Source organism: Mus pahari, chromosome 5 (genome assembly GCF_900095145.1).
Source record: "Mus pahari chromosome 5, PAHARI_EIJ_v1.1, whole genome shotgun sequence".
Classification (NCBI taxonomy): domain Eukaryota; kingdom Metazoa; phylum Chordata; class Mammalia; order Rodentia; family Muridae; genus Mus; species Mus pahari.
In genome coordinates this window covers 55,825,369-55,845,595 of record NC_034594.1, presented here as the reverse complement: position 1 = coordinate 55,845,595, position 20,227 = coordinate 55,825,369, and the positions used below count along the sequence as shown (strand labels likewise).

The 20,227-nt window shown below is 42.2% G+C and overlaps 1 protein-coding gene across 2 annotated transcripts in view; it reads left to right on the top strand.

Annotated features, from left to right (window-relative positions):
• Epha4 (EPH receptor A4) overlaps window positions 1-20,227 on the top strand; it is a 143,908-nt gene that overhangs the window by 111,855 nt on the left and 11,826 nt on the right. For both annotated transcript variants that reach the window (XM_021199095.2, XM_021199096.2), the window contains exons 7-14: window positions 172-331; window positions 1,355-1,466; window positions 9,974-10,032; window positions 11,457-11,570; window positions 12,072-12,257; window positions 16,411-16,472; window positions 16,920-17,129; window positions 18,990-19,139. In XM_021199095.2, coding sequence (XP_021054754.1) covers window positions 172-331; window positions 1,355-1,466; window positions 9,974-10,032; window positions 11,457-11,570; window positions 12,072-12,257; window positions 16,411-16,472; window positions 16,920-17,129; window positions 18,990-19,139 — 1,053 coding nt within the window. The remainder of the gene's footprint in view (window positions 1-171; window positions 332-1,354; window positions 1,467-9,973; window positions 10,033-11,456; window positions 11,571-12,071; window positions 12,258-16,410; window positions 16,473-16,919; window positions 17,130-18,989; window positions 19,140-20,227) is intronic.

The following is a 20,227-nucleotide window of genomic DNA, read 5'->3' as shown; positions in this document are numbered from 1 at the left end:
TCTACCTACAGTCTCCTCCCCCTCTACCTACAGTCTCCTCCCCCTCTACCTACAGTCTCCTCCCCCTCTACCTACAGTCTCCTTCCCCTCTACCTGGAGTCTCCTCTCCCTGCTACCTGGAGTCAGAGGACTCATTTCCCAGCTCACCAATTTTGCTTCACTCTCATGTAGGATCAGAATGAACGAAGCTATCGCATAGTCCGGACAGCTGCCAGGAACACAGATATCAAAGGCCTGAACCCTTTGACTTCCTATGTTTTCCACGTGCGAGCCAGGACCGCTGCCGGCTATGGAGACTTCAGCGAGCCCCTGGAAGTCACTACTAATACAGGTAACCGAGACCACCCAGGTGCCACCCATTCCCAGACACTTCATTTATAGGTTGAGCCCCACTCTAGTGAAACCCAAAAAGCTGTGTAGGTAAACATTTAGCTACTGTGGATGTTTGCATGAAACAGAATGGCCAATATCTACTACCTCTTAGAAACCCTTGTGTTGTTTGAAGGAGAACGTTTTTTCATAAGAGTTTCTCATCTGTCTTCCTATGAATGAAAAACGATGTCAGTGTTTATCTTTTTGAACCTTCTACCAACCATGAATAATGGGTTTGCTAACCTGACTAATTGAAGGTTCTGTAGCCACCCCACTTTAAGAAAAAGAGTTTTCTTCCTGAGAAGATTAAAGAAGGAACCAAAATTACCCTTTCTCCCCCTCCCACTTGTTTCTCGGAATCTGTTTAAATAGTGTCATTAGTGTGCATGTGTGTTTTTAAGTCCTTTGTAGAAACATTGTCTTGCTCCCTGGAGAGCTGGAACACAAGTTTACTGAGCAACAGATCTCCACCTCCTTAATTACTTAACCTAGGCTGGGCCTACTCCATAGGGGGATGCTGGAACAGAAATCTTCAACATCGGTTACAGATGTAAATTGTACATATTGGAAGGTTATTAAATGAGGATGAAGAAGATGGATAGGAAAGTTGAAATGACTATAAGGGACACTGGCATTCTTGGTGTTTACAGGAAGGCTATAAAAGGAGGAGGTTGCTTTGAGCCACCCTCTGTCTATAGGCTGGATTTTAACAGAGGTGGATGAAAGCAGAGCAGAGTTTTCCAAATGTGTTTTTCACCAAGGAATGTAGTTTTTCAGTATGTAAAAATTTTTTACCAAAAAAACCCCAAAAAGATATTAAGGCATCAACATTTTTATATTCATCACATAATGGTTGGGGGTTGGTGGTGTGGGATTTGCCTAGCAGATGCTGTGGCATGATTTGCTAACGTGGATGTTGAATGGGCTAAAATTCCTCCTCTTAGGACTGTCCCCATGTGACCCCATATAATTGTCATTCTAGTGCCTTCCCGCATCATAGGTGATGGAGCCAACTCCACAGTCCTGCTAGTCTCTGTCTCTGGCAGTGTGGTCCTCGTGGTCATTCTCATTGCAGCTTTTGTCATCAGCCGAAGGTAAGGAACGAAGCGCCTCCTGCTCCTTCCCAGTTTTCTGCAGGAGGCTTGTGTCTTCTCTTGCGTGCCCGTACCATTTAGCCCTGTTAAGCCTGGACTCTGCGTGCACCAAGGGTGAGAAAAGTTGTATAAAACGCAGACCCAAAAGCTGAGCATTGCCATCTGACAGCCGTGTTTGTTTTCTTCGATAAGATAGCAGTGGTACCTTAGAGTGGTACCACTTATATTGGTAAACATGTTAGGTGCCATAGTAACACAGTAGGTACTTCAGCATGATATTGGTTAACAAGAATGGTAAGGAATGTGAGCACCGTACCTCCCCATCCCTCGGAAAACATCCACGCTTTCAAAACCCTCATTGATCATTCTGAGCACAGTGATGTTTCTCTTAGAAGAGAATCTGATTGGACAGTGTATTTATCCTGTGTGCATCTAAGGTGTACCTTTATACTTGAAAGAGACATAGTGATGGCTTGGTTGCATGGTCTTTGGAGTAATCCTCTTCCTACCACCTCCGTCCAGTAAATAATATCATGGGGTACAGATTCTCATCATCAGCTGTGCCAATTCTTATCTTAGCTGCTTCTCACCATATTACCACATTCATGATTTCCCACAGCAGGGCTTTTGTTGTAACTATGATCTTCTTACGTATAAATTCTTTAAGTGAGAGAGGATGAAAGTGATGTAAAGGAAGATAGGGTGCTTATCCCGCATCGTCTTGTTGGTATGACTGTAGTTAAAGCTCTGTTTGGACCCCAAGAGCTATGCCTGGCCCGCCGGCCACCAACTCTCAGATTGTCCCATCCAACTGCCGATGATCTCGCCAATGTCTGTGGCTGTCTCCATCATGTTTGCAAGCCACAATGCTGTTACTTCCCATTGACTTGCATTGACGGTAGGGTGATGAACTGATGTAAGAGTTTCCCTGAGAGGCCCATGCATCTCCCAGTATCTCGATTCCACCCTTGCTCTGTAGAGTGCCCCAGTATATATACCAAGGTTTGTTCACTCCAGTGCTAGCCCAGTATGGAACGATGCATTGCTCTGTATGGTGTCTCTGTGTTCGTCATTGACTTCATTCCTCTTTGCAAAGTCTATAAGTAGATGTATTTAACTGTGAGTTATGTCTCCAAGAAGGAAAAAATTTGAAAAGCAATCAAGACTTTTCCCTACCTGCTGCCCTGCCTTGAGATTTTGCTTCTGTATGTGTCTCATGTAAAGAATGCATTGTATAATGCATAGGAAGTGATACATTGTCCTGACGGAGCTCGTCCAGTTGCAGAGAAAGAATGAGATATTTGAGGGGGGTGGGGGTGGAAATTACATGGACATTTGTTTACACTAATGCATATTTCAGTGTTTCAAATATAAACACTAGAACATATTAAAATGGTAAAAATTAATGAAAAACATGAATGGCCTCTACTTCGAAAACAGTAGCCTAAAAATTCCGGCCGCTGTGTGATGCTTAGGGGAACATGAGCATTTCAAGCACTTGACAAATGAACTCATCTTGTATACTGTACTCATCTTGTGGTCCAGCTTTTCTGTAAATTTCCTTTCTTTCTTTTTTTCAACCCCCCCCCCCTTTTTTTATGGTTGCTGTTGTTTTAAAAGTGTCCGCAAACACTGCAGTTGGACTCAGACTCAGGCAGTTAGATAAGCCAGTCCTTGTGACCGTTCAGTGTCAAATGTTAGCTTTGGTAAGAAGAAAGAAAGGCAAGGACACTGTAATGCAGGGAGACAGGAACATTAAAAATTGGGGCTGCAGAAGGCAGCATCCTCGAGTCTGAGGACTTAATTCCCTTTGTGCTTTTATTGATCATTTTATTATAAGGGGAGAGCGGCAGAGGGATGCATGAGATTTCCAATTATGAGGCCATCCCCTCCTTAGAGAACTGAGCCTGTCGAGTTACCCAGTTATGACTCCTGCACATTCTCTCTCATTAAAAAAAAAAGTCCCTTCCCAAGGCTGATAAACACTGCTTGGTGATTGGTCCTCAATGGATCAGATTTTAGAAAATGAAATGTCAGCCCCTTGCCCTCCTATTGATTCTTCCTTAGTGCCGGCCATAAAGCTGTCAGGGGAAGGGCTGCCTGGAGCCAGGTAGCTGACAGGCCTGCAGTGGCAGGGTGCTCACTCAGCTAATTCTTCTCCCTACCGGGCTGTCTGCTCTGTTTATCTGGGACAACTACATGTATTTAAATAGGACAACAGGTGAGCAGAGAGGAGATGGGAACTCCAGACAAAGAAATGTGACCCAGGGCTTTCGTTAGAGTACAAATGACAGGGCCAACAATGTGAGGAAGTCACAGACTGAGCATCAGAGCCTGGAAAAGCCAAGTCACCTTTGCGGGTCACCATCTCTTGCTTCTGAGAGTCACAGAATGTTGCTGTCAGAAAGGATGGTGGAAGCCAGGCCTGGTGACACCCAGCACTGGGGAAGCTGAGGCAGGAGGATTGAGAGGTTGGGGCTAGCCTATGTCCATAGTGAAAGCAGAATCCTTGTGAGCTGAGCTGAGCTGAATCTCGGGGTATTGCTGGCATGTCAGTGTGGATGGAAAAAGACTCAGAGGAAGAAAAAGTTCGAGAGCTTCTTTCTGGGGCCACCAGGAAAAAAATCTGTTTGTTGCTAATTTGTTATTTAAGGGAAAACTGCCTCAGGCTCACAATTGGCATGTTGGTGGATTTTAAAATAGCTGGTGTTTACTCATTTTATTGTATTCATTTACTTTATAATGAGACACCAGGAGGACTAATCCCCTCTTTCATTCAGAAGGTTAAGCTAGCTTCCTTCCTTCCTTCCTTCCTTCCTTCCTTCCTTCCTTCCTTCCTTCCTTCCTTCCTTCCTTCCTCCCTCCCTCCCTCCCTCCCNTCTTTCTTTCTTTCTTTCTTTCTTTCTTTCTTTCTTTCTTTCTTTCTTTCTTTCTTTCTTTCTTTCTTTCTTTCTTGTTCAACTTGAACGCTTGAGTATTTAGGAATTTCCATCAAAGAATAACATTATTGCATTTATAGATTTTAAGTATCCAACATGTAAGCAACATGAAATGCTGTCCAGCTGTGGTAGTTATGTTGACTGAGATGTTTTTACAACCCACAAGTAAATAAGTTAATGTACTTTCAATTTTTTACATTTTATCTATTGGGTGTGTGCATGTGTGTAGAGGTCAGAGGACAACTTGCAGGGGTCTGTCCTCTTCCTCCTCCCCACCTCTCCTCCTCCCCCCACACCCACCCCTCCTCCTCCTTCTTCCATCATGAAGATTCTGAGGAATGAACCAGGGTCTTCAGGCTTGGCAGCAGATGCCTTTAACCAGTGAACTGTCTCAATAGCCTCTAATTTACATTTTATGGCATTGTAGATGTGACACTGGAGTACTGTCACATCCCAACTATATACACATTCTCTTAAAGAGCAAATCACCGTTTATACTGTTTACATGTTTATATACATGTGGTCTCAAGTGTAACCACCTTCTTTACTGCTTTTTAAACATCTCTCTCAAAGAACCGTTAATAGTTATATAATTAAATGCAACTTGAAACCCAGGACCTCCCAGACTGATGGACTCTGCATTAAATTTCTTAGACAACCTTTCCTCTGTGATAGCAATGATTTCAGATTATTTATTTATTTAACATGTATGTGTGTGCACTCATGTATGCCACAACATGCATGTGCAGGTCAAAGGACAACTTTCAGGGATTGGTTTTTCTTCTACCACAGGAGTCCCAAAGATCAAACTCAGGTCCTCAGGCTTGGCAGCAAGCACCTTTACCCACTGAACCATCTTGCTGGCCCTCAACAGCATTTTATTGCTCAAACATGGGAAACAATAATAAGAACGTGACTAAAATATGGGAAGAGTCCTTTTAGGTATTCTTAAAAGACTCTTTGGTTAAAGGATAGCATGATCTGATGGCCCAAGAACACGTGCTGAATTCAAGATGTCCAGTTGCGATGACCAGTGCTACTGGGTTTTCATTTGCACAAGGATTATAAAATGGCCCTTTCACCAGATTACAAAGAACCAAATAGATTTTAAGGAAAACAGTGTAACATCCATGGAAAAATTTAGATATGTTTATCAGGGCTTGTAATAGAATAGAATAGATGACATTGAATGTATGAACAAGTTCAGAGTTAATTTGTCTCATACTCAAGGCTCACATTCTGCACTTTGGAACTGAAAAACAGCTCAAGTAATCCTAAAAGTGATTCTGTTTGGCCTATGTCCACCTTTCCTTGAGCCCTCGGATACAACTCTGGGATGATATATTCACATAGAAACGAATACACTTAGATGTTTGCCCAAATGGGCTCTGATGGCATCAGGTACATTGATACAATGGGGAGGCAACTGATTCCAGGGAAACATTTCTAAGCAACTTGCAAGCAACCAACAGTGGTTCAATTCCAGCTCTATCAAATTGCTGCTTGGGAGGAGCCATTAGGCATCTTTTGATGCAGGAACAGTGGCAGCTTGCAGAAGGGGAAGAGGCATGTGGTGTATGAATCTTTGTGGGAGAGACTCCTGAGCTCTGGAAAGGGTCCCTACAGGAGCCATGCTCCTTATTAGGGCCTTGTCTTTAATCTGCACTTTAGTGAATAAATTACTTACCTTTTACTAATTAACATTGGAACAGTGAACCACATTCATCAAATCTGTGCACTTGATGAGGAAAGTTGCTATTTGGATATAAAGCGAGGCTTATGGGCAGCCCCTGCCACACTCCTGTCTTCTTTATTTTATTGAGTAGTCAAGGTGCCAGGAAGAGCCCATTGGCTGGAAGGGTTCCTGCTGTTCCCTCCGGTGATGGTTAATACCCTTATTAGCCAGTCCCTGGGATGGCTGGGAGGATTCCATTCACTCCAAGTTTCACCTGCAGCGTGAGGGCCCTTTGCCAGGACACCTACTGTGGCAAGGTTCCACGTTTCCTTCTGGACCATTCTAACTAACCATTCCACTACTTCCCCTTGCTAATCACCTTGTCCACATCTTTGTAATTAGAAAATCTCCCACAAAGCCTTGCTTCTGCCATTCAGGTGACCTGTCTGGGATGTCAATTTAGACTCAGCTCATCAGGAGGGCTCACCCCAAAGTAAGCTTCAATGGTCTTTCTCTCCTGGGATAATAATGAGCCACATTGTCCAACGCTGAGCCTAAGGGGAAAGGGTCATAGGTGACAGAGGTAGAGCAGAACTCAGGCATTTTTGTTTTTAAGGTATTATTAGTGTGGTAATAGGCTACAATTAGTCTTTGAACAGTAATCCTCCTGTTTCTTTCTCTATCCCCTGCACCCTTGTAGGGTCCTCTACTCCAAATAACACTCCACATTAAAAAGGTCTTTAAAAGCACCTTCACCGCTCAGATAATTCTTCTATCTTGGCAAGTCTGTGGATAAAATGGGAAGGTCATCCTTATCCTTAATGGCCTCAGCCATTTTGTATTTTCTCTGGTTTTGTCCATTTTTAATGAATATGCTTGATGTGAAAACAGCCATGCTTCAGGATTTCTTGAGGCCACTGGTTTCTATTGTAGATATCCATTTGAAAAACAAACAAACAAACAAACAAAACAACTCTTTAAGTTGCAATGGATGCCAAGAGCTCAAGGATATGGCTCAATGTCTGAATGACTTTCCAGAATGCACTATGTTCAATGTTGGGTCTCCAGACAGGTAAATAAAGGAGGGGCAGTTACTAAAGCTCTCTTGTTCTCTCTCTCTATTTTTTTTTCTGTTTAACTTCAGTATTGGAGTTCTAAAATGGTTTAAAAGATAGTCTTACAATTTCAGATAAAGCTTTTAGAACTCTGATAAGATAGCCTATCATGCCCTAGGGATTTAAGTCTTGATATTTTCCCAACCCCAAATATTGTTTCTGTAGTCTCTGACCTAACGTCTTTCTATTAACTTTTAAAAGGGGCAAAGGACAGGGGAGGGGGCAGGTTAGAGGGGATTACATGCTTCATAGACAGTTCTTTCTATTCACGGCATTAAATCTATTTGTTAAGTTTCTTTGAAGCCGTTTAGGAGCAGTTAGATCTGATGTGTGGGTTTGCTGATATCAAATGTACTGTTTAGACTGGAGAGAGAGTTCACATAGTCAGCTGCTTGCTTTGCAAGCACAAGGCCCCTCATTCAAGCCTTAGAACCCAAGCAGTACCAGATTAAAGCCAGCATGGTGGTATGTATGCTGATAGTCCGGTTTGGGGTGGAGGGACAAGATGGATAGTGAGTGAGCCCCAAGACACAATAAAAGACCTAATCTCAAAATGTGGAAAATGAGGAGTGACACCCAAGGCTGTACTCTGCCATCTGCACATGCACAAACACACACACACATGTACATGTGCACACACACGCACTCACACACATGTACATGGAACATACTTGCAAGCACACTCGCGTACACACATACACAATCAATAAATACTTTTAAAATGTACAATTAAGTCTCATCATTTATCTTCTCACGTCATCTCCTCTGGGAGAGGCACTGTGCAGGGCTGGACTGGATCAGGGCTAGAGAGGAGATGTGAGCGATGCCCCTGGTTCTGTATCTTTGCCTGTACCATGTCTTCATCCGTACAATGGAGCTGAACATGTGGTTTCCACCTGATTCCTTTCATAGGGTTGTTGTGAACAAGCAATTAAATAATAGACCCTTTGAAGGCCCTTTGAAAAGCTAGCTGCAAAGGAAAACACAGGCTGTTATTTGGGACTGAAATATGCACTTTGCAGTTAGCTGTGGTAACTGGGGTCTCTGTTTTGCTAAGCTGGCTCATGCTTTGCAAACAGCTAGGGGAGGAGATAATGTATGTAATGAGACTACTTTGAAAAGTTAAATGCAATGTAAGAGCACAAGGTATTATTATTTGCAAGGGAATTATCCACGTAGAGGAACATCTGTGGGCTCTGAGGGTCTGATTGCTGAGCTGGTGCCTACATAGCTGACAAATGAGGGGACGTGGGAGGGAGCTCTGCGCATGTGCCCAGCACTGCGCATGCGCTTTCTGTGCTGCCAGAGGTGGGCTGCCCACTTTCCCTGCTCATCTCTTTTAGTCTCTATGCAACTTTCTCGTCTGTAGTTATCTAGCCTTTTTACCCGTTCAAAGTTGACAGTTTGAGGATATCACATTCTGATTGGAATACAAACACACTGGCTTTATTTAGTCTTACTTTGCCTTTGAAACTCAAAGCACAATGATTAATTTTATTGTAAATTTTAGAATCTTATATTAACACATTTTATTCCCTAATTTTCTTTTAGTCTCCCAAAGTGAAGGGAACTGTAATAAATGAGTTAATTTTTCTAACTATTTTATGTGATATAATGTCTCCTCACTAAACATAAAGTGTACATTTAAGGGCCAAGGAGATATATATATATATATATATATATATATATATATATATATATATATATATATATATATTCCAGTGTGGAATGTTGGCCTAGCATGTGATAGGCCCTGGGTTCTGTTTCTAGTACCTCATACTCAGATGCAAAATTACATGAGCATGTGTGTGTATGTATTTATATATTTGTTTTAAATTTTCAAGTCTTGAGTTGATTTTTCCACTTTATATAAGTGATTCATATTTTCCTTGACTCAAGATTTATATGTATTAGGGATTTATATTTCCCAAAGCTTTATTAAAAATAAAATAAAATCTCATTTCAACAGGTTATGGGCAGGCAGTATGTAAATTTTGAGACCAGGTACCTCTTATTGGAAGAGAACTTAAAGACCTAGTGGTGTATCAAATCTACTGGAATATATATAATCAAGTACAAAGCAAATATTGTACTTTCTAAAATTGTATCTCATATGCTATAGGGTTTGTCCTTCCACCCAACCCCTGCCCCCCCACCCCAGATGAGGCCCTATCTTAGGACCTTGCTCTTTGTAGGAACCCTACTACTGGGCTAAATCCCCAATCCCTGAAACCTGGTGTGATAATGAGATGTTATGATGCTATCATGATTATAGCAACAAGATGTGTTCATTAGCTATCACACACTGAACGTTATTGCCATTTCACTAATGAAATGCACTTTAATTAAGAATGTGTGTACAGGGCCAGCAAGATGGCTCAGAATGAAAAAGCACTTGAGTTTAATCTCTAAACGCCATGTGAAGGTAGAATCAACTGTCTAAAATTGTCCTCTGAATACCACAGTCATGTGTACAGGCCCACACAAGTTCTCTTATACACGCAGGAAGAAGGAAAAGAAGAGAAAAAATAGAAAAGAAAGCTATGTGGGAAAAATAAGCAGTCAGAGATTCTGGGCTCTGGTGGCTTCAGCTCTTAACCCCGACTCAACAGAGATTACATTATTATCTTTATTATTTTACCTTTCTCTAAGCCTCAGTTTCCCTATGTGTGACATGTGCTCTGCCTATCCGCCCAACTTGTATTGTGGCCCGGAATAATTTTTCATTACAGATTTTATATTGGAAATCATTTTCCTTTTCTTTTTTAATTTTAATAGACGGAGTAAGTACAGCAAAGCAAAACAAGAAGCAGATGAAGAGAAACATTTGAACCAAGGTATTAAAAAAACCCAATTGATTCCAAACGTAATTTCACTTTTAGAGCATGCTTTGTGTTATCTAACTTAGACGCGTTGGTTAATATGCCTGTGAATATTTATATAATGCATTCCTTATCCAAATAACATTCTTCAAGGCTGTCAAGGTGCAATTGGTGATTCAAAACTCTGCAACGTGAGGTTAAAGGCAGGAAGTTCTATAGAGTCTGCACATTTCCTCTTCTGCTCTGGAAAAGTGTCCCTTTAGCTCTCTGGAGCTGGGCAGCAAGATGTGACAGGTCAATAATTTATTCTCATGAATGAAAAACTAGGGGAGGAGTGGGATGGTAAAAGAACAGGTTATGTGATGGTAGTCTGTGTTGCTGGGATGACGGTCATCAAGAATTTGCTAGTGGATTGTAGATGTTGAGCTTACAAATAGGCTCCAAGAGTAAGTCCAAAGACATTGATTTAAGAAGTTCCAAACACTTAAAGGAAACCAGAGGACCTAGCAGTGGTGTTTGCAGGGGACTTTCTGAGATGACAAGATAGTGTCATGTGAGAGAACTGTAGCCTACTCAGTTCTTCATAATGACTGAGGAGAAGAAAAGGAAGAAGATGGGCACATTCGGGCAATCACGGAGATTTGGTCAGCTGGCATTGCGCATCCTCAAGTCCCTAGTGCAAATACCAAAGGAGGCTGTCAGTCATGCATATTATCAGCTGCCTCAGAGCTCACATTTCCAACTTGTCTGTAGGTGTGAAGGGTGGCTGAATTGTGCCCATGATGTCCACTACATTCAGCTACACTGAAGTATTACCTCCAGCTAAACCTTCTCTGTAAAACAGAATGCAAGGGGAGGTCCTGCTTAAGGGTCTTTATTCTCAAATTAACCAGTGGCCAGTATTCCTTCCATGCATATCCATCTAGGTTTAATCTAACTCTGTTCCTTACTGGTCATGTACTTAGTTGGTCTAGCTATGGGGGAGACAGGGCCTGTGGGAACTGAGAGTGCCTATTGTCTTTGAGGGACAACATTTGAAATGATGGCTACGGTGTGTATGACTTTATGTTAGGACAGTGAAGCTAGGAGCTGCTGGTTGGGAGAAAGGAGCCCGTAGTCAACTCATTCCAAATTTTTTGATAAGAGATTCGCTTCTCCTCCAGGGACAAGTTGTTTTTAAACTCTTATCCTTGAAGTGTGAGGACATTCCAGGAAGTCAGTAGAGCTTCGGCATCTTGAGCAGCTAGCAAATTCTTTGTTTACCCACTAATGAAAAGCAGAGCAAGCATTTAAACATTTTCATATGTCAACGGCCATAGAGTTAACCCAGCTTTTGCTATGCAAAGGGATTTTCTTTCTTTTTTTTTAAGAGCTCGACCCTTTAGGTTTATTCATGTTGCCTTTACCCAGTCACTTTATATCCCATGTTCATTTCTTAGGTGTTAGAACTTATGTGGATCCCTTTACATACGAAGACCCCAACCAGGCAGTTCGAGAATTTGCCAAAGAAATCGATGCATCCTGCATTAAAATTGAAAAGGTCATAGGAGTTGGTAAGTATCTGAGTGTGCATCTGATAGCTTCCTTTTTAAATGTAAAATATATATGTAAATTACACAATTACATTCACATGTATGAGCGTAATGAACGCATGTCTATATGTGTAACTAGTATTCACGGAGATTTCCTTAATCAGAGTATAAATGCACTGTTCTTTAAGGAACTTTGGTGGTGCAAATGTGTATTTTAATCTCAGGCAAAATGGACATGGGGATAAAATAAAGGAGCACATGAGATCTGTAGCCAGACCGGGTGGATTCAGAATGCTCTAATTCTCAAAAGCCGGGAGACTTTGGTGAGCTTTACCATAAGCTTGAGTTTCCTGTGATAAAGTGGAGCCTCTGAGAACAGTGCCTTCTACTAGGCTTTGGAAAGGACTAAATGAAATTGTCACTGTGGTGCCCTAGCTAGGCACCTGTCCTATAATGAGCATACGATGAAGGTTATTTTGTCTTAAATGCATTCCTGATGCATCTTGAATCCTTCCCCCACAGGCGAATTTGGAGAGGTCTGCAGCGGGCGTCTCAAAGTGCCGGGCAAGAGGGAGATCTGTGTGGCCATCAAGACTCTGAAAGCTGGTTATACTGACAAGCAGAGGAGAGACTTCCTGAGCGAGGCCAGCATCATGGGACAGTTTGACCACCCAAACATAATCCACCTGGAAGGTGTTGTCACCAAATGTACGTGCCCCCCCCCCCCCCCCAGGAAGCTAAGTTGAGAGTTAACAGGGAGATTAAATACACATTTTCTTTCTAGGGAAATGACAGATGGGACAGGCCTACTGATTACTAATAAGAGGAAATCAGTGCAGGACAAGTCATTAATCTTTCAGTCAGCTCTAAATGGGTCTATGACTGCAGCTGATGCCCTGTCTCCAAGGCAACTTCTGTGAGATTTGGGGGAAATTAATATTGCAGAGTTTTGGGTACACCATACCATCTTTCAAATCTTTGCTAGACCAAACTGATTGTCACAGGGTGGGCACGAGCAGATGGTAAACAAAATCGGTTTTATATAAAGCAAAACAAAAGCTCACCATACCTTGTATTGGAAGCTTGGGTTCCAGATGCAGCGAGGGAAACTTGGGAATCTTTATTATATTGAGGGATTCGCTTGTCTGCTCTGCCTGATTTATGGCTGTTGCCATTCAGCACCTATTTACAGTAACACCTGGTTGAACCTTCCTTTTTTAGTCCATTAGCATTCACTGAGCTTGTGAACCACGCTTCAGTTAAAAAATACGACACAGCTCAACAGACTCGTTTTGTGAAGCAACCCCTGTGTACATCTGTAAGGCTGGCTGAGACTTATAAAATACCACATGGATGGGGCACTGAAGCAGTGTGTGTTTAAGGTGGCTCTGGTCCAGGAACCCTGGTACCTAACTACAGTTAGTACACGTCAAGGACCTTGTAAGCCTGGGGCTCTGTCTTCAATGAAGCCAAGGCAGCTCTTACTTGATTTAAGGTGTCTGTGAAAAGCTTGTCAATCAACAAGTGCTGAGGGTCAGGATGGCTGCTTCAGTTGATGAGACACGGGGAGGGGAAGGGGAAAGGGTTACGTTTGTAGTGAGCTGAAAGGATATGATCTTTAGGATGAAGAAACCAGAAGGTTACGTTAAACAAATAAGCCTCCATTGGAGTCTTCTAATAAGGAAGCAAGATGGCTCAGCATGTAAATGTGCTTGCTGCCAAGCTCGATGGCCTGAGTTCAGTCTTAGGAACCTGCTTGGCTGGAAGGAGAGAACTTAACTCCTAAAGATTGTCCTCTGACCTTAGGACAAGTTCNTTGTGGCATACATGCCCTCCCCCACCCCACAACACTAAGTACATAGTTGTAATTAGATGTGTTCTTTTAGCTTTTAAAAGTTCCCTGGGCCTCCTCTAAAAGCAGTTTGAATGCTGGGTGGGGATGGGGAGAAACCACCTGAGTTTTCCTTCCTATGAAGGACTCAGTGAAGGTGAGGCTAACATTATAGGTCCCTGATCCATTTGGAGAGTAACTGACCTTATAATGAAGTGTTTGGTGACAGGTCTATTAGAAGCTGGTGGTGGCTTTGATGGGTTGGTCAGTCTTGTTTTTACTGTTCTCATCTATAAAAATGCAGATAAATAAATTTATCACTCACACACACACACACACACACACACACACACACACACTCCTCTTTAAGTGTTAGGTGTTATTATGTCTGAAGGAGTGCATCTCTCCTCACATTGAGAATTCTTCAAAAAGGGAAATTTGATGCTACGGACATATAATTTTCTACCTCAGGTGAAGGCTATAATTAGCATAGAATAGTTCTATTTGCTTTTTAAGATTGGTTTTACAGACAGGATATTTTTCTGTTGCCTGTGGCCTTCGAAGCTGCCCAAGCCCCTCACTACTTTAATTAAAAGATAACATTCCCTTTAAATACTTCTGCAGGTCCCTTTTCTAGAAAAGGGGGCTCTGTTCCACGCGGGTGTTTTTCCTGCCTCAGACAGTGATTTTCCTAGCACCTCTGCGGAAGAGAGAAGAAACAGAGGATCTTTGTGTTAAAGTCCCACCGCGCCTTTAAAAACCCATAGCTATTACAGCTGTAACTGTTACAAACGACTGGGCTCATTTGCATAATGCAGTTGTCACTGGATTAAAATGATTTAAAAATTTCCACCAGAGAAGTTGTTGGGGGTCCCCTCTCGTTCCGCCCCCTCCCCTCGGAATCCCTGCCTCTTGGAGGGAAGCAACCTTCTCCATCCTGAACCCACTCTTGACTGATTTTTCTTACCTTTGTAGAGCTCTTCAGGTAAGGATAACCCAGTGATATTTACCCTTTCTCAACAGCGCCCCCAAGACATCCCTTGTTTTTCTTCTGTCTTCTCCAACTCCGAAGAAGGAGCTTGTGGGTCACAACAGACTAGAGAATACAGGAAACTTGAATAGAATGAGAGGAGTCAGGCCAGGGAGCTGCGAGGGTGAAAGGGCCCAATCAAATCATGTTGTCTCGTAACCAACCAGCTCCCTGGAGAAACACTCTAGAGACTCTAGAGTCCAGGGAAGGGGGAGGGGATGCGAAGTGGCGGGGACCATAAATTTTTCCCTTCTCCCCTCTTGGATCTTCTCTTCTGGAAAGCTCCGGAGGGAACAGGTAAAATGGAATTAGGTCTTAGTGCTTGGCTGAGAGAGCAGACTTTTCCTCATTAGTTGACAAAGTATCTTTTGATGGAGGCAGGATGATTAAGACTCATGCAGGTGATTTTGTTGTGGCCAAGGACTGGGGGGGCGGGGGGGGGAGGGGGGAGGCGGCAAATGTGCTGAGAATGGGGCCCTTCCCATGTGGAGGAAACTGAGCAAGGCGAGAAGGGAGCCCTGGAGGACCCCTTTCAGCAAAGCCAGAGCCGTTCTTAGTGGCCTTGTGTAGTTCTGACTTATGTTCCTCGCTGCAAGTCTGAATAGCGTCACTCTCTAGTTTAAAGTGCTTGCCTCTGAAATATGGCTTAGACATGAGAGTCCCATGTACACACACACACACACACACACACACACACACACACACACACACACGAGTCAGCCAAGAATAAATGGAACTTCATTGAAATTAAAACTACTAAGTACTTGCCTCTGAAGTGCCTCTCCCTTCTGGACTCCATCTTTGGGTTGGGAATGTACTGATTTCTGACTAAATCACTAAGTCCAGTCAGCAAGAACAATAAAAGTAAATATTTTCATCAAGGGGGATCTGTAGCTCTGTACTCTCCCTCCACACGTTCTCTTAGTGGAATAAAAAAGCAGGGTTACGACATTTGCTAACCCCCCTTTCCCACCTTGTAACAGAACCCCTTGAAAAGAAAATTTCAGACCCTAATTTAATTCTTTGCCTGTAAGAAATTAAAGAAAGGTTATTTCCAAAGGTTCCCCAGAAGAGCTGAAGCAAAAGGAAAAGGTTGATTTCCCACAAGTCCCCACAGACCTCCAGACCCTTTTGCTCAAACAATGGATTCAAGCTCCTGTCTCAGATGAAGTTATTTGTCTTCACAAATAACTTTATTTATTTTTAAGATTTTATTTATTTATTAAAAACACATACAGTAATATATTTGCTCATATTCTGTCCCCTCTTTCACACCTCCCTATCGCCCCAACTTCATGTTGTCTGGAGAGAGAGAAAAAAAAAATGGAAACAAACTCTCCAAAAAGGATTTGTTTGTCTTTTAAGATAAGTTGGTAAAGGAAGCACATAGAACAGGTGTGTGAGGTGAGAAAGTACGGGGAATCACAGAGCCAGGACAAGAGCAAGAGAAGGGAGCAGGATCCTATATGGTGTGTGCTTCGGGCTACATGAATAATGAAGTATTCAGTGTAGCTACAGCCCTACAAAACTTGAGTTTCTCTAAGAAGCTTTCTCTGTCCACAGACTTGAGCATCACTCGAGTTGCTCTTCTGGGGATAAAAAGAAAAAAAAATCAATGAATTATTCTAAAGCCTGCCCCCCCCCCACCTGCACGCTTTTCAACAGGCCTACCCATTTATCATCCCCCTGCCTCCCCCTCCCCTTTTGTTTAAGAGAGCAATTATCCATTCATGTGATCCCTGGATACCAGAGGCCACTTTTGTTAAGGATCCTGTCAACAAGCCATCCGAAGGGTTAACCTTCCAGATGGAATGTAAGCCTATGTGTCCTTTGAATATTTCATTCCTCGCTCCCCACAGCTGAGGCAGAAGCTTGGCTTGTTTTAATTAAATTAGATCGCCCAAGACAGGTGTCTTGGCAGTAAAATTCCGCGCAGGCCATTTTTATCTCATTACCGGCACTGCTCACAGTGTTTTTTGTTTTTCTTTTGGAAACTCTAGGTAAGCCGGTTATGATCATAACGGAGTACATGGAGAACGGGTCCTTGGATGCTTTCCTCAGGGTACGTGTCTACTGTCGACGAAGCCAGGGGATACTGGTACCCAGCCACTCGGGGATTCCTTGTACACACTCGGTTCCATTGCATTCGTGTGATTTGTTCAGTAGGGTTCAGAAAGAGGAGACATGGAATCTGGTGTGATTCTTAAGGCTATTGAATAATCCATGGGCAATGAAGGTAGAATTTGATTTATTCTCACACCGGAGCGATCTTCGAGCCATGGATTCATTGCACTTGGACAATTTCCATCTATCACAGGAAGCCAGCCCAGCTCCTTGAGTACACTCTTCCTCGTTGAATTAGTGACTTTGCTCTGAAAGGCCCGGAAATAATGCTGAGTTTCATTGCTCGGCGGATACAGATATTCAAAAAGAGTCTAGGAATAACTGCTTGGTGGTAATTGATTTGCCCTGATGTTAATGGGACCGTTCCCACTCTCTTCCTCTGCAGAAGAATGATGGCCGCTTTACGGTCATTCAGCTGGTGGGCATGCTCCGGGGCATCGGCTCGGGGATGAAGTATTTATCTGATATGAGTTATGTGCACCGAGACCTGGCTGCCAGGAACATCCTGGTAAACAGTAACTTGGTCTGCAAGGTGTCTGACTTCGGCATGTCCCGGGTGCTTGAGGATGACCCCGAAGCAGCCTACACTACCAGGGTAAGGACTGTTCGCCACCTCTGGCATGGCATGCACTCTCGTGAAACTAACTGATCCTCTCTTGTCATCTTGAGCTTGGAACTCTTCCTATTTTTTTCTATCTCTAAGTTTACTTATCCCTCAGGCCCTCTCTATATTTCTGCATTCATTTTTGAAAGCCTGACTTAAAAAAAAAAAAAAAAAAAAAAAAAGAGGATTCGAAGCCAACTCTAATGGGTAACCATTTTATAGAGTCGCAAATTGCAGGCATAATGAATTCTCTTTCCTCTGAATTTTCTTGGGCAAAGTCTTCATGAACAATGAGAGGGTATCTTTAAAATTGAGCCAAATCAGAAGCCAGAATCAAGGGCAAATTTACTCAACAAATGTTACATTATTATGAAAATCAGGAGGTTGGATGACTTATTGTATATGTGTGCATATATATAGTGTATACTAAATATATATTGATATAATGCTAGAGTTCTCTTGATTTTCTGATTTTGTTCTCCCCATCTTCCTTCTATACTCCTTGTCCTTTCTGAGCTTTACAGCTTGGTGCTTTTCCATTCACAGATTTCTTGCCCTTGATAAGCCAAAGCAATATTTCTACTCATTGGCTAGTGAATTTGAGAATGGACGTGCAGAATGTATAGCGCATTTCCCAATATCTGATGGCTTTCACTTTAGCCCTGATAGATCAGGAACTAAGACACAGGAAGGAATGCTCAGGGTAGGGACAGAATGTGTGCTGTCTTAGCCTGACCATCAGAAAAGAACACTGGAAAGGAATAAAGGCCCCATCCTGAAGTAATTCCTCTACGCATACAGATCCTCTTCTAAACTCTGAGGATATCTCTGCTGGGCTCAAGAGAATTTTTTTTTTTATTGCCATTTTCAATATTGGAAGAGAGGAAAAGTTACAGAGGCTTCTAGAAGGATACATGTACATAGGTAAATCCTTAGCAAAATATGTGAGGGAGGCAAATGTGCCCATCCATAAATAAGGTATGTGGCCACAGTAGGCTGGGTTTTCATAGTGAACCGCAGAACAGGAAAGTAATTCCAATTGATTTATAAGGCAGATCCTAAACGGTGGCTGATGGGACCATGTGAGACCTAAATTCAAGATCCTTTCTCTAGGCAGAACATTCGGAAATTTGAAACTCAACTGAAAAAAAAAAAAAAGAAAAAAACCCAAACTTTTTTTACAAGAAGTGTGATCAAGCAAGAAACATTAAAGGTGTTTAGTGTAGTTTAGATTTGTTTTTTGGAAAAGATTTCCTTTGTCTGGGTGATAATTTCTTAGTGTATCATTTTCTGTGATTTTTAAATTTTTTAAAAATAATTTAGTTAAATAGTAGCCTTTCCGTCATAAAAACACACTGACATTTTCCAAGGGCCTATTACCTTTTAGATTATATTGAGTAATGTTTGTCATGTTTGACAGTATGGTGGATTCTTCCTTGTTCTTCTTGTTCACTGTTTTCTGTCAGTGTTAAGCACAGCCTTCTGCAAGGCCGAATGAGGAAAAGGCAGTAAGAATGCAAAACAAGCTTAAGCTATATATCCTTTGATATACCCCAAATAACATATGTATTTATGGAAAACCTGGGATTTCCTCTCTATAATATTGCCCTAAGCAGCACTCAGGATAATTAGAAAGATTACTCATTGACTTCCCTGTGGTTGGCAAACACGTACAGAGAACTGCCTCAACCTGGAAGGCTTCAGCTGGAAGAAACAAGTCTGTTGTTACCGAGAGCTACCGCAGGGATGCTGTCCTCTCTCTTATCAAGTAGTCCCTGCATTCAGAAACAAAACTGGCCGGCACATCGGTGGGAAAGTGAGGAAATGTCTGATAGCTGGCATGTTTCACAGGGTGGCAAGATTCCTATCCGGTGGACTGCGCCAGAAGCAATTGCGTATCGTAAATTTACCTCAGCCAGTGATGTCTGGAGCTACGGAATCGTTATGTGGGAAGTGATGTCATATGGAGAGAGACCGTACTGGGATATGTCCAATCAAGATGTGAGTTTTTACCCTGAGCTTCAGGAAGTTGTATATTACCCTATGGTTAAGTAAGCGTTGGGTTTGAAATAATACATTAAAGTCAATGTTCTTAATATAAGTAAGTTTCCCCGATAACCTCACTCCACATTATAACCCATCCGTGACTTGGTTTCAAGATCAAAACTAAATTGTTTCCAATGTTTACTGTAGGGGAAGAAATAGATTCGTGAATTTATAGATAAATAAACAAAGTGAAGTTTGTAAGGAAACCTATTTCACATGTGGCAAAATCGACACAAAAGTTTTTGTTGAAAGAAACCTAGTGAATATTTTAAAGCTGCTATAGTTGTAATTAGACCTTGGCCCTCAAGGACTCTTAAATAAAGCTTCACTAAATGACCCTTTGTAAATTCTGCACATCCCTTTAAATGTACCATCTGGACTAGTTCGAGAGGGAGTATCTACGATGCATGCAATTTCAGAGACGCATTCAATAATGACACTAATAAGATTCCAGGCTAATAGAATTTAATTACAGACATCTCCAGTGAGGAAGGGAAAAACAAATGCGCAACACAGTGAGGCCCAGATCAGGGATTTCCTACAACATGACTTAGTTAATTCTGGTAAAAATCTTTAGGATTAGAAATGAAGTGACCCCTAGTCCCTGTACCTTTCAAACTCTCCTAGTATTTACTCATGGTAGGGCATTATAGAGGAGAGTTTACAATGTTATATTTAACTTATCAATGAAAATGATGCTTTGAGAGTGTCTTGCTCTGCTGTAAACCAAGCCAGCTGAGCCCTTAAAAGTATATTTTGGAAAGCTTTTCTTTTAAAACTTGATTTCTGAGGTGGAATGGTATCTGTCCATTGGCCTTATCTCCCTAACATGATAGGAAATTACAAGCCCCACACAGTTAAAGGGCCAAATGACTTGACTAGAACCACAGGTTCCAATGAGCAGAAGGGTGATCAGAGCAATGGGGAGGCCCTGTGTTCACATGTAAGTGACCGAGCAGGGATTTATCTGCTGTGCTTATCCAGTTTAAAAAAGAATTGTAGCCGCACGCCTTTAATCCCAGCACTCGGGAGGCAGAGACAGG